Raw genomic sequence first — 14963 nt, 5'->3', positions numbered from 1 at the left:
CCACTGCGCCACGACGGGAACTCCTACTATTTTTAAACTTTTTGATGATGTCCATTATGATTGGTGTGAGGTAATACCTTATGGTAGTTTTGATTTGCATTTCTCTAATAATTAGTGATACTGAGCATCTTTTTATGTGCTTTTTGGCATTCTGTCTGTCTTATTTGAAGAAATATCTGTTTGAACCTGACCATTTTTTAATTGGGTTGTTTGGGGTTTTTTTGATATAAAGCTGTATGAGGTGTTTGTTTTGTATGTTTTGGAGATTAATCCTTTGTCAGTTGCTTTGCTGGCAAAGATGTTTTTCCCCAATTTTATGGATTGTCTTTTCATTTTGTTAATGGCTTCCTTTGCAAAAGCTTTCAAGTTTAATTAGGTCCCATTTGTTTAATTTTGTTTTTATTTTCATTACTTTAGGAGGTAGATCAAATGAGTATTGCTGCAATTTAACTTCTCCTAAGTTCTTTGATCATCTTTATGGTCATTACCTTAAACTCTTTCCCAGGTAGATTGCCTATCTCCACTTCACTTAGTTCTGAGTTTTAGCTTTGTGCTTTGTTTAGAATTTGTTCCTCTGTTGCTTCATTTTTCCTAACTTGCTATTTTTTATTTCTGTGTATTTGATGTGTTGGTTATGTTTCCAATCTTGAAGAAGTGGCCTTTTGTAGATGTCCTATGTATCCCAGCAGCATACTCTCCTCTTGTCACCAGAGTTATATGTTCTTGGGGCACCCCCCATGTGGGCTATGTGGGTCCTTCTGTTGTGGGTGGTTTTGTAGGTTTGTCTGGTCTCTGGACCACTTGATTGCCATGTTTGCCTTGCATGCTTGCATGGAAGCTGCAGGCTCTAATGGTCAGGGCCAGGTCACAAGACAGCTGGCTATGAAACCTTGGTGGGGGAATGAGGCTAGAGTTGGCTCACTTGTGTGTAGAATTGGGGTCCAAGAGATCCTTGGGATGTTGCTCACCCACCAGTGAGTGAAGCTAGTTCTTGTGCCTAGTGCTGCCCCACTGGCAGGCACAGCTGGATCATGGGGTCTGCCTGCAGTGCCCAGGGGTCCCAGAGCTGGTGTCACACCACTGGTGAATGGGGCTGGTTCCTGACACAGCTGGCTACAAGGCTCAGGGCATCCTGATGCTTGTATTAGCCTGCTAGTGGGGGGAGGGAGAGGGCTCAGCTGATCCCAGAGCTGATGCTGGACTGCTATCAGATGGGTCCATGGGCTGTGGGGCTGCAGGTGTCCTGGACCTGGTGTCCACCTGCTGGTGGGTGAGGCTGGTCCTGAATCTAGGGCAGTCTCACTAGTGGGTGGGGCCAGGGATTCTGGGGCTGGTGCTTGCCTGCTTATGGATCTTAGAGTCTCAGTTGCAGAACCTTGGGGGTCCTGGGTCTGGTACTGTCCATTGGTGTATGGGGCCAGGTCCAGGACACTCTGGTGAGCAGGGCCATGTCCAAGTGTGGCTGTGGGCCAGGGAGTCTTAAGGCAGCCTGACTTATAGTGGGTGAAGCTATGTCCCTGTCCAGTTATTTGTTTGCTCTGAGGTGTCCCAGTACTGGTGTCTTTAGGAAGTAGGCAGGGGTGGGACTAGTCCAGGAGCTCATAGGCTAGAAGGAGGATTCCACAATGGTACCTGCTGGCAATGGTGTCCTTGAGGTAGAATGAGCTCCCAAAAATGGCTGCTGCAGTGCCCATCCCCAAAGAGAGCTCCAGTGGTCTCTTGCCTCTCTGGGAGTCTCTCCAAGGTCAGCCAGTGGGTCTGACCCAGGCTCCATTCAAGTCACTGCTTCTGCCCTGCGTCATGGAGTGTGTGAGATTCTGTGTGCCCTTGGGAGTGGAATCTACTTCCCATAGCCATCTGGTTCTCTTGAAAGTGAGCCCTGTTGGCCTTCAGCCAAATATTATGGGGGCTTATCTTCCCAGCACAAGACTCCTGGGCTGGGAATCCTGATGTGGGGCTCAGGCACCTCACTCCTTGAGGAGAACCCTGCAGTTGTAATTATTTTCCCATTTGTGGGTCACCCACCGGGGGAATACGGTCTTGATTATATTGTGACTCTGCCACTGCTACCTATTTTGCTGTGGTTCCTTTTTTATATTTTTGCTTGTAGAAAATCTTTTCAGGTATGTCCCAGTCCTTTTCATCAATGGTTGTTCTGAAAGTAGTTGGGATTTTGGTGTGCCTGCGAGAGGAGGTAAGCTCAACATGTCTTTATTCTGTCATCTTGGCCAGTCTCATCCTGTCATTTCTTATTTAATGAATTCTGTTCCCTTATTGATCTCTATGGAAATCCTAAACATATTTTTTATGAAGTTTTTCTGTTACCTATAATTGTTAGTTTATGAATTTTTTAGTTTACTCTGGCTGTGGACATTACCTCATACTCGCTTTTTTATTTGCTTGTAAGGCCATCTTAAGCATCAATGATTGTTTCATGAGAATTCTGCATGTTCTGCTTTGAAGAATCCTCCTTCTCAAGATTATTTTATGTTTTACCTCCTAAGTCATACGTTAGCAGTGCTTGTTACACATGGAGACCTAGAATGCATAGGAAGCATGAATTAGTATCCTGAACCTGTACAGAAAAAGGCTTAAGATTCCTGTTTCTGTATGTGATATTCTCATCCATATCCCTAAACCATTTTAAGCATCTGGCATTCCTGTGACTGTAGGTGATCCTTTTCCATCTATACTTCTGAAGCAGTTTCCCCAAAGCATCCCTAAGGCTCATGACAACAGCTTTTACTTCCCCCACTTAGGTAGTATAGCCTTTCATAGCATCCAAAGTTAGAGGAGGGCATCAGCTCCAGTTTTCCAGGTGGTCTCCACTCCTTATAAACTGATGTGTTTAATTGATTCCCCTACCTCTGGAGTTCCTATTTACCCATTTACCTTTTATGCTTTCAGCTTACTCTTTTTTTTTTTTTTTTCAAGCTATCATTAGAAAAGTCCCTTTCTTCCCTTAAATTGTCATTTTGTGTTTTTTTCCCCACCATTTATCTATGTGTGGTATAGGAGATGGAAATTACCCTGTCAGCCCAGTCTGTTTGATTGTTTAGAAGTTGGTAAGGGTTTTAAATCATGACCTGCAGTAATTTGTCAGTGAGTGAAACATTAGGTTAGAACCTAAAAGGCCAGAATCAGGCATTCAACATCAAGCATATATTCTGTGCTGGGAAGTGATAAGGAGAAAAACAAATCTGTTTTCTTGCTCCCCTTTCTCGTTGGGAATTTGAAATTTATATTCCTTATGGACATGGAATATGTATAAATAAGAATGTTACTTATTTGTAAACTGAAGTTTAGTAATCTTTTGAAATGATTCATTAGTGGTGATTAGCGGTATAAAAGAGTTATTTAACACAGGTTGTAAAATGAACTGGCATTCATTTGTTATGGATTTTTTAATTTTTATTTTTTTTTTAGTCTTCTTGTCTTTTAGGGCTGGCACCCCGGGCATATGGAGGTTCCCAGGCTTGGGAGCTAATCGGAGCTATAGCCACCAGCCTACACCAGAGCCACAGCAATGCAGGATCTGAGCCATGTCTGTGACCTACACCACAGCTCAGGGCAATGCCAGATCCTTAACCCACTGAGCAAAGCCAGGGATCAAACCCGTATACTCATGGATGCTACTTGGGTTGGTTAACTGCTGAGCCACAACAGGAACTCCTGTTATGGATTTTTAAAGTATTAACTTAGAAGTATTATTTTCACTTTCATTTAGGTCCAAATCAGAAAATAACAGCCAAACAGATACTGTCAGGTAAGCAAATTAGAAAGTATTCCTTAAAATAAATATGTGTTAAAAAATAAGATGAACAAATTGATAATCAGTAATTAACTACTAATTAAGCAGCAACAATTGATAAGGTACTATACATAAAAAATTCCTACTAGTATTTGTCAATCAATAACTAGTGAGTATTTGTCTAAATAAATCACTGTCCCTTTTCTTCAGTTTGTTAATGTATGTTGGGAGTTCATTCTTGGGAAGCAAAGGAATAAATAATTGGTGAAATATTTCTGGTGCTAACTCATAAATGGGAAGTTTACTTCTTTATTTGGAAACTCTGCAACTAAAACCCCAATATGTATACTTATAAACAACTTAATGAGTGCTGACCCTGGAGAAAAAGATTGTAAAGGAATAATATCCAGAGACTCTCAGGGTTACAAAGTAGCTTTAATTAGGTCTCCCTTCAATTCCTGAAAGGTGGCTATCTCTGAATAATAGTACAGTAATTGTCTGTTTTTCTACATCCAACAGTTTGGGATGGTGTTATTTCACATAGTTTCCTTCAGAGTACACAGCTATCCCAAAACACGTCCAAATCTATAGAGTAAACTGTCTAGGATGCACAACAGGGCTGTATAATTTCTTTTAGTCCAGATGAAATCTTTCTCTTTAATCACAATGCTTGCTTTTCTTATCCTTTATCTCTCTTTTGTTATTATGATCATCTCCTTTTAGTGACACCTTGGAGTCATGGGTTTCTCTCACCAAACTAAAAACATTGATTGTTGTTATCATGTGCTCTCTGTGTGAGGGAGTTATCCTTGGTCCTCAAACACAGTCACCTTTTCCTCACCTTGGACATATGTCTTATTATACTCTGTTATTGTAGAGCGTATTATATTGCTCAGCATTGTATAGCTAGCATGTAGCACAGTTCTTGGTTTATGGTAAGTGTTCAATACATGTGTGTTACGTGAATGAATGATTACTTTTTGTTTTTGTTTTTGTTTTTTTGCCATTTCTTGGGCCGCTCCCGCGGCATATGGAGGTTCCCAGGCTAGGAGTCTAATCGGAGCTGTAGCTGCCAGCCTACGCCAGAGCCACAGCAACGCAGGATCCGAGCCACGTCTGCAACCTACACCATGAGAATCAAACCCGCAACCTCATGGTTCCTAGTCAGATTCGTTAACCACTGCGCCACGACGGGAACTCCCCATGAATGATTGCTTTTAATGTTTTCCACATGCACATACACAGGCAGCCAGACCAAAAATAATAATAATAATAATAATCCACAAACACAAAGGTACATAGACAAATACACACAAACACATACACACACATCTATTTATCTATAATGTTAATACCTGCTCCCATCTCTCCTTTATATTGTCTCTCATTCTGAAACCCTGTCAATAGAATTCATTTCCCTTAGGATACTTACTCACCTACATTGAGGGAGGGATGGCAGCAAATGTACCTATATTACCATTGGGGGAGTATAATCTGGAATGTTAATCCACTGCTCTATCCTTCTGGGTTGGGGTACACCAGGGAAGTATATTTAGGATAATTCATTTAGATTTAAAGGATGTCACTTGAGTTCCTGTCATGGCTCGGTGACAAACACAACTAGTAACCATGAGGATGTGGGTTTGATCCCTGACCTCGCTCAGTGGGTTAAGTATACAGTGTTGCTGTGAGCTGTCGTGTGGGTCACAGACGCAGCTCGGATACCGCATTGCTGTGGCTGTGGTGTAGGCCAGTGGCTACAGCTCCGATTAGACCCCTAGCCTGGGAACCTCCATATGCCGGCGGGTGTGTGGTCCTAAAAAGGACAAAAGACAAAAAAAAAATAAAAAATAAAAGATGTCACTTGACTCTGCTTCTGTGTTTTACTGACATAAGATCCATTATAGTTTTCAGATCCTTTATTTTTGGAATAATCTTTTCCTGGTGGAAAATCAGTGGAAAAGACTGTTGAGATCAAAGAATGCAGGGAGGTGGGATGAATCCCAGCATAGGTTATATTAATACCACTGAAGCATAACTTTTTTTTTTAGGGCTGCACCCGCAGTATATGGAGGTTCCCAGGCTAGGGGTCGAATCAGAGCTGTAGCTGCCAGCCTACACCACAGCCACAGCAACGCTGGATCCTCAACCCACTGACCAAGGCCAGGGATCAAACCCACATCCTCATGGTTCCTAGTTGGATTTGTTTCCTCTGCACCACAACGGGACTCCAAGTATAACTTTTTAAATATCTAAATTCAGTCAATACTTTCAGTCTTTTTCTAAATGACGGAAGGATATTAGATCATTTATCAGCAAACTCCAATCATTACTCTCACAAAATGTCGTTTGACTTTTAACTTTTCCTGGGTTTCATTTTTATCTTTCTGACTCCCCCTCCATTTGTCAGTTATTATTATTATTACCATTATCATTTTATATTAAATGAATACTTACCAGGATTTAACAACATTATTTACTAATTACTTTGCTCACTATTCATTCTAGAAACCATTTTTTGTTTTTTTTAATTTTGATTTCAATTTTCCTTTTCCTGATATACAATCCTTTTAGTTTTAGTGTCTGTGATTATAACTATATGGTATTAAACTCATCTTTTTCATACTCATCTTTGGGGTTTTTTTTTTTTTTTTCTTCTGGAGAAGGAAGGATTTATTATTTGCAGGCAGTAAAGACAACACCGGGACCATACTCATCTTTGAAAGCAGCTTAAATGGTTCCAGACTTGCAGTTTAGAGTCACTTTCCACAGCTCTTTTAAAGTATTGTGTTGCTGTCATGTGACAATTACTGGCATTGATGAGACCTCAGCTGTCAGTCATTAATTTATCATTCCCTTCCAATTAATCCGTTTACTCTAAATGACTTTTAAGATTTCCTCTTTGTCCTGAATGCTTTGTTGTTTTATTATATGCTCATTTTTTAATGTTTTTTCCCATTAAAATTTAATATCCCACAATCATATATATGAAAAAATTATTCATTGTGTATAAATCCCTCGTAGATTTTTTTGAGTTTTTTTTAATTCCTCAAATGAATTTATCACATCTGCAGTTGTATAATGATCATAACAATCCAATTTCACAGGATTTCCATCCCACAGCCCAAGCACATCCCTCCACCCCCCCAAACTGTCTCCTCTGGAGACCATAAGTTTTTCAATGTCTGAGAGTCAGTCAGCATCTGTTCTGCAAAGAAGTTCAGTCTGTCCTTTTTTCAGATTCCACATGTCAGTGAAAGCATTTGATGTTGGTGTCTCATTGTATGGCTGACTTCACTTAGCATGATAGTTTCTAGGTCCATCCATGTTGCTAAAAATGCAGGTATTTCGTTCATTTTAATGGCTGAATAATATTCCATTGTGTATATGTACCACATCTTCTCGATGGACATTTAGGTTGTTTCCATGTCTTGGCTATTGAGAAGAGTGCTGCAATGAACATCAGAGTACATGTGTCTTTGCGAGTCGTGGTTTTCTCTGGGTAGATGCCTAGGAGTGGGATTGTTGGATCAACTGGGAGTTCTATGTGTAGTTGTCTGAGGCATCTCCATCCTGTTTTCCACAGTGGTTGCACCAACTTACAATCCCACCAAGAGTGTAGTAGGGTTCCTTTTTCTCCACACTGTCTCCAGTACTTCTTGTTTGTAGACTTTTGGATGATGGCCTTTCTGGCTGGTGTAAGGTGGTACCTCAGAGTGGTTTTGATTTACATTTCTCTAATAATGAGTGATGTTGAACATCTTTTCATGTGTTTTTTGGCCATCTGTATGTCTTCTTTGGAGAACTGTCTGTTTAGATCTTCTGCCCATTTTTTTGATGGGGATTTCCTCTTTGTCCTGAATGCTTTGTTGTTTTATTATATGTTCTGATAGAATTTGTTTTTATTTATGCTGCTCTGGATCCCCCATAGTTTTGAGATATCAGCCCTCAGGTCATTAATTCTGAGAAAACAGTCATTATCTCTTTAATTATTGACTCTTTTGCAATCTTTTTCTTTTCTACCTCTGAAATGTCTATATTTGGGAGAGTCTTCTCACTGTATCCTCCATGTTTCTTAACCTGGCTGTTCATGTGCTCTGCATTTTCATGGCTCTATCTGTCATTGATTTCCTCATATTCATTTCCAAATCACCCATTCTCTTAACAACCAAGCTTTTCTTGCCTTATTTCTGCCTTGATATCTAGGGAGATCCTAAACATTTCTATTAAAGGTTTTTATATTACCCATTGATTTTAATATGTGAATTTTCTGTTCTGCTGTGCTGTGGCTATGGGCATTTAACACACAGTAATTTGTAACTGAGATTTGTAAGCTCATCATCAGGGGCAGTGAGCATTCTTTCGGGAATTCTGCACAGCCGGAGTTATAGAGGCATACATATATTAAGAAGAGGGGAATGTTTCAGGTTTGCCAGTCTTGGGGCATGAATGTTTCACTATATTTTTTCTTTATGCTTGCTGGTTCAAATTTGTGGGTAGTGTAACTGAGGAACTGGGGTCCTGCCCCACAGGTCTGGGGTCCTTTTCCATCCACGCGACTGAAATAATTTGCCTGTTGCATTTCCAGTGGCCACATATTTTATTATCTCCATTCGAGACCACCAGGCTTAGGCTTCACTGTAGCTTTCTAACACCTAAGTATCTGTGCCCTGATTACATCCAAGCTAGGGTTATTAAAATCTGCCCATTAAGGTATAAGTAATTCAGATTCCCATGTAGTCATTCAGCTTTTGCTCCTATTTTCCCTCTGAATTTCTAGTTTCTTCATTTTTATACCAATAGATAAAAAGCCTTTTCTGGCTGTCAGTCTCAGTTGGGTATTAATTTTTTGTGCTATTTTTCTTGAGTTTTTCTGCAAAATAGAAATGGGAAGCTTTCCTTGTGGAATCAAAAAGGGGGAGTTATTCATCAGTTAAGTCTACTAGTTTGCCCAGATGAGTTTTAATTTGCAAATGTGGCAATTTACATGTGAACAAATAAGAAGCTAACTTGTAACCCAGAGGCCAAATTTAGGCATTTACCTGTGCTTAGAAGTGATAAAGGAAAAAATCCATCTCCACTATCTTGATACATTTCCCTACTGGAGGATTTAAATTTTACACTGTCTGTTGCACTTGGTGTTAGATAAATAAGAATGCTACTTATCTGCATGGCCCAGGTGGTAAAAGAGTTAGTTTTCGTATAAAATGGCTTGATCTTCGTTTGTAAAGTAGGCCAGTTTCTTAGTATTAACTTTTAGACCTTTTTATTTTTATTTAGATCCAAGTCAGAAAGTAGTGCCCAAACAAATACCAGCAGGTAAGTAACTTAGTAAATGTTTCTTATAAAAGTATGTATATATTAAAAATAAGAATGAATAAATAATTGCTTAATATTTTTTGATCAGCCACAATTGATAAAGTGTTGCACTATAAACAACTTATTATTTTCCATTCTAGGAATGAGTATTAATTAATTCAATCTTTTCTTCAGTTTACTAATTTTATATTGATTGCTTACTTTTTTGATACACAGGAAAAAAACTAGTTAAGTCTAATGAGGGACAAGATATTTCCAATTATTTTGTGAAACTCACTCATAAGCAGAGCATTTTTACATGCTTTATGGTGAAATAACACAAAGGGAAATATTGCTTTTTTGTTCAGATTATATTTATACCCACAAACTCAATGTGAACAACTGAGTGGATTATTACCCCAGTTAGGAGGAGTTTATCTAAGAGACAGTTATCGTAAACACACTCAAATTATGCATTTTCCACATCCCCCACCCAGCCCAACAGTCCACAATTGTGTTAATAAGGGTTCTCTGAGTTTTCACTTTTACATGTGGCCTTGTGATCCTTCTGAAGTCCTCAATTATTTACTGATCTGCTAATCTTCTTTCTCCCTTGTAAGGTTTTAGTTTTCTTGCACTGTCCAGCATTTTTCCTTAACATGTCTTCTTTTAGTTACATTCAATCCACTGATATTCTAGGTTAAATTTTCAGGCCACAGCACCATATTACATGGTTTCTGTCCTCCCTGATCAAGTCTATACCCACCCTCCAGTCCCACTAGGGAAGCTATTGGCATTTCTATATCCTTTATTCTTTTGGTTATGGATGCCTCCTAACATAATTACCCGTTTATAGACATTACTTTCTCCAAACTAAGTTTGAAGGAAAAAAAGCTGATTTTATGTATTGCCTCCACTCTGTCACCATTACCAAGGGATTCGTGAATGTAGTGCTCAAACACTGTAATACTTCCAAACTTCTGCTTACCTCTATAGGCATTACTTTCCTGATGAACTCTGAATTGCTTGAGGGTAATGGCCAGGTAAAGATATGTTTTAAAGATAATAAGTAGCAGAGGTAGGGAAAGGATGGGAAGGTAAAATTATACCTCTCTTATTGTTGCTGGAATTTGGCCTCTGTCTGCTGGTGCTGAATTGAAATGCAGAGAGAGTTTGGTTGGGGTAAAGGAGAAAAAAATAGCTTTATTGCTATGCCAGGCAAAGGATGGTCATAGCAGGCTAATGCCCTAAAGACTGTTTCCCCTCCCCCCCCGCCCCCGCCCCCGCCAAGAATTGTGAGGCGTTTTATAGTAAAAAGGAGAAAAACAGGTTTTCAGATAGGAATCAGGATTGGGACAAACATGCATTCTTCTTTCTTTTGGGGGAATCTTAGTCATCAAAGCTGGAGTCAGGAGATCTCGGTATGATTATGATGGTGGTCTTCTGGGTTATTGCCTAGAATCACAGTACTTGCAAAAAGGGCATTTTGACGAGAGATTGGAACAAAATAAGAAAGTTCCTGAAAAACATCATGTGCTAATAATCTTTAACCCACAGACAATTGTGCTCAGGGTGCCTAATCTTTAGCTTTCAGGTATAGGGTGCAATTAAGCCAGAGAGAAAGACAAGGAAGGACTTTAAACTGTCTTGAATGTTCCTCCCTTGTCTTTGCATCTCCTCTCTTCCCTGATCAGCAACTGTCTGAACCTGTCCCTAGGAACTCAGGGAAGGTCATGGTGGCTGAAGAACAAGAAATGGGGGACACCGAAAGGCTCTTATGCCCAGGAGCTCCACAGAGCCATATCCAGTTTCATTACCTCTGAATTCTATATTCATGTCATGTATTTGTATATAAATTAGTCTATAAAATGAATTCATGATCTGGCCACTTTATCCATTAGGCACTGTAGGCAAAAATCCTTAAGACCTATGAGTTTCCAAGCACCAAAACCCCAACACTGTTTATAATGTGAAAAATCAAAAATGATTGGCTGCAAGATATGAAAAAAGTAAAAGCTATGTATATTTATTTACTTATTTATTTTTTAGAGCCTCTGGTTTTATTTATATTTATTTTTTTAATTTTAATTATTTCCCCAAATACAATTTTTTTTCTACTGGATAGAACAGTGACCCAGTTACACATATATGTATACATTCTTTTTTCTCACTTTATCATGCTCCATCATAAGTGACTAGACATAGTTCCCAGTGCCCACAGCAGGATCTCAGTGCTAATCCATTCCAAAGGCAGTAGTTTGCATCTATTAACCCCAAGCTCCCAATCCATCCCACTCTCTCCCCTCCCCCTTGGCAACCACAAGTCTATTCTCCAAGTCCATGATTTTCTTTTCTGAAGAAAGGTTCATTTGTGCTGCATATTAGATTCAAAATATAAGTGATATCATATGGTATTTGTCTTTCTCTTTCTGACTTATTTCACTCAGTATGAGAGTCTCTAGTTCCATCCATGTTGCTGCAGATGGCATTATTGCATTCTTTTTTATTGCTGAGTAGTATTCCATTGTGTGTGTGTGTGTGTGTGTGTGTGTGTGTGTGTGTGTGTGTGTATGTGAGTGTATACCACATCTTCCTAATCCATTCATCTGTTGATGGACATTTGGGTTGTTTCCATGTCTTGGCTATTGTGAATAGTGCTGCAATGAACATGCGGGTGCATGTATCTTTTTTAAGGAGAGTTTTGTCTGGATATATGCCCAAGAGTGGGACTGCTGGGTCATATGGTAGTTCTATGCATATATTTCTAAGGTACCTCCATACTCTTCTCCATAGTGGCTGTACCAGCTTACATTCCCACCAACAGTGCAGGAGGGTTCCCTTTTTTCCACAATCCCTCCAACACTTGTTTGTGGACTTAGTAATGATGGCCATTCTGACTGGTGTGAGGTGGTATCTCATGGTAGTTTTGATTTGCATTTCTCTAATAATCAGTGATGTTGTACATTTTTTCATGTGCTTGTTGGCCATCTGCATATCTTCCTTGGAGAAATGTTTATTCAGGTCTTTTGCCCATTTTTCCATTGGGTGGTTGGCTTTTTTGCTGTTGAGTTGTATAAGTTGCTAGTATATTTTAAAGATTAGACCCTTGTCAGTTGCTTTATATGAAACCATTTTCTCCCATTCAGTAAGTTGTCTCATTTTTTTTTTATGGTTTTCTTTGCTGTGCAAAAGCTTGTCAGTTTAATTAGGTCCCATTGGTTTATTTTTGCTTTTATTTCTGCTGCTTTGGGAGACTGATGTGAGAAGACATTTGTAAGGTTGATGCCAGAGAACGTTTTGCCTATGTTCTCTTCCAGGAGTTTGATGGTGTCTTGTCTTATATTTAAGTCTCTAAGCCATTTTGAGTTTATTTTCGTGCATGGTGTGAGGGTGTGTTCTACATTCATTGCTTTGCATGCAGCTGTCCAGGTTTCCCAGCAATATTTGCTGAAAAGACTGTCTTTTTCCCATTTTATGTTCTTGTCTTCTTTGTCAAAGATTAATTAACCGTGGATGTCTGGGTTTATTTCTGGGTTCTCTATTCTGTTCCATTGGTCTGTCTGTCTGTTTTGGTACCAGTACCACACTGTCTTGATGACTGTGGCTTTGTAATATTGCCTGACGTTTGGAAGAGTTACGTCTCCTGCTTGGTTTTTGTTCCTCAGGATTGCTTTGGCAATTCTGGGTCTTCTGTGGTTCCATATAAATGTTTGGATTGTTTATTCTAGTTCTGTGAAAAATGTCGTGGGTAAATTGATAGGGATTGCATGCAATCTGTAGATTGCTTTGGGTAGTATGGCCATTTTTACAATATTAATTTTTCTAGCCCAAGAGCATGGAATATCTTTCCATTTCTTTGAATCCTCTTTAATTTCCTTGATTAATGTTTTATAGTTCTCAGCATATAAGTCCTTTACCTCCTTGGTCAGGCATATTCCCAGGTATTTGATTTTTGGAGGTGCCATTTTAGAAGTATTGTATTTCTGTATTTCTTTTCTAATATTTCATTGTTAGTATATAGAAATTTGACTGATTTCTGAATGTTAATCTTATATCCTGCTACTTTGTTGAATTTGTGGATCAGTTCAAGTAGTTTTTGGGTTGCGTCCTTAGGGTTTTCTACATATAGTATCATGTCATCTGGATACAGTGACAGTTTTACCTCTTTTGCGATCAACATATGCAAATCAATCAATGTCACCACATTAATCAAAGAAAAGTCAAAAACCACATGATCATCTCAATAGATGCAGAAAAAACATTTGACAAAGTCCAATATCCATCCATGATCAAAACTCTTACCAAAGTGGGTATAGACAGAACATACCTTAACATAATCAAAGCCATTTATGACAAACCCACAGCAAATATAATACTCAATGGAGAAAAGCTGAAAGCCTTCCCACTAAAATCTGGAACAGAAAAAGGATACTCACTCTCACCACTGTTATTCAACATAGTACTGGAAGTCCTAGCCACAGCAATCAGACAAACAAAAGAAATAAAAGACATACAAAAAGGAGGAGAAGAGGTAAAACTATCACTGTATGCAGATGACATGATACTATATATAGAAAACCCTAAGGATGCAACCCAAAAACTACTTGAACTGATCCACAAATTCAACAAAGTAGCAGGATATAAGATTAACATTCAGAAATCAGTCGAATTTCTATATACTAACAATGAAATATTAGAAAAGAAATACAGAAATACAATACTTCTAAAATGGCACCTCCAAAAATCAAATACCTGGGAATATACCTGACCAAGGAGGTAAAGGACTTATATGCTGAGAACTATAAAACATTAATCAAGGAAATTAAAGAAGATGTAAAGAAATGGAAAAATTTTCCATGCTCCTGGGTTGGAAAAATTAATTTTTTTTTTTGTCTTTTTTGTCTTTTCTAGGGCCACACCTGTGGCATATGGAGGTTCCCAGGCTAGGGGTCTAATTGGAGCTGTAGCCGCTGGCCTACACCAGAGCCAGAGCAACGTGGGATCTGATCCACCTCTGCAACCTACACCACAGCTCACGGCAATGCCAGATCCTTAACACTGAGCAAGGCCAGGAATTGAACCTGCAACCTCATGGTTCCTAGTCGGATTCATTAACCACTGAGCCATGACGGGAAGTCCTGGAAAAATTAATATTGTAAAAATGGCCATGCTACCCAAAGCAATCTACAGATTCAATGATACGTATTTAGATTTCTAAAAAAAATATACAAATTTAACTTAATTGTTATATTCATGAACATTTCATTGCACGTGGAAAAAAAATGTTAGGATTTCTCATGGGCAAGTACTTCTGATTAAATACGATGGTTCCCCAAAAAACACAGAAAATTTTTAGTAAATAAGTTACAGCTAAATAATTTCACAAGCAAAACTGTCAAAATTCTTCCTAGCATTCTTTTTTGCTTCATGAATTTTTCATTTGGCAACTGTATGTTTTGCAACGGAAGGTAATTTTCTTGCTACCAGTTCCTTAAGCATGTGTGTCTTTGTTCTCTTCCACAGTAACCAATAATTCCTTCAGAAGGCGATGGATATTACCTGGTGTCTCACTGAGACATAAAAATTCAGCCTGTCCTTCCCTGGTCACAGCTGAAGAAAACAATAAACCGAGTGTGAACCAATTTGCATAGCGTCTATTGTTCTTTCCTCCTCCACCCCTGAGACAGCAGTTCAGCCATTTCAGGACCGGTAACTGAGGATGGTCAATCTCATCTCCCCCGACTCCCTGAGCTCTTCTCTTCAGCTCTCCCCACCGCCCACTCGGGCTGACTGTCTGGGGCCCCTGGTGCTGGGCATCTGCCTCATCCTACCCAGGAAATGATCTGGGTGGCCGACTACATTCCTTCTCCTGGCCCTTCATCCTGGACTTGGCTGGCTGCATGCAGGGCTCTGT

General features: G+C 39.3%; 1 protein-coding gene across 5 annotated transcripts in view; it reads left to right on the top strand.

The window, feature by feature from the left end:
* Nucleotides 1–14691, top strand: part of ADAM32 (ADAM metallopeptidase domain 32) — a 129125-nt gene extending 114434 nt beyond the window's left edge. For 4 of the 5 annotated variants that reach the window (XM_085001075.1, XM_085001073.1, XM_021075123.2 and 1 more), the window contains 3 exons: nucleotides 3728–3766; nucleotides 9032–9070; nucleotides 14573–14691. In XM_085001075.1, the coding sequence (XP_084857201.1) occupies nucleotides 3728–3766; nucleotides 9032–9070; nucleotides 14573–14582 (88 nt within the window). In that variant the 3' untranslated portion in view covers nucleotides 14583–14691. The remainder of the gene's footprint in view (nucleotides 1–3727; nucleotides 3767–9031; nucleotides 9071–14572) is intronic. The other variant, XM_085001074.1, reaches the window with a different exon arrangement.
* Nucleotides 14692–14963: the final 272 nt, after the last annotated feature.

This window comes from Sus scrofa, chromosome 15 (genome assembly GCF_054392235.1).
Source record: "Sus scrofa isolate SSC_HxYL_T2T_F1_AM1 chromosome 15, Sscrofa_HxYL_maternal_Yorkshire_Landrace_v2.0, whole genome shotgun sequence".
NCBI lineage: Eukaryota > Metazoa > Chordata > Mammalia > Artiodactyla > Suidae > Sus > Sus scrofa.
The sequence above is the reverse complement of the archived record's forward strand: the minus strand, read 5'-3'. Positions and strand labels throughout refer to the sequence as shown.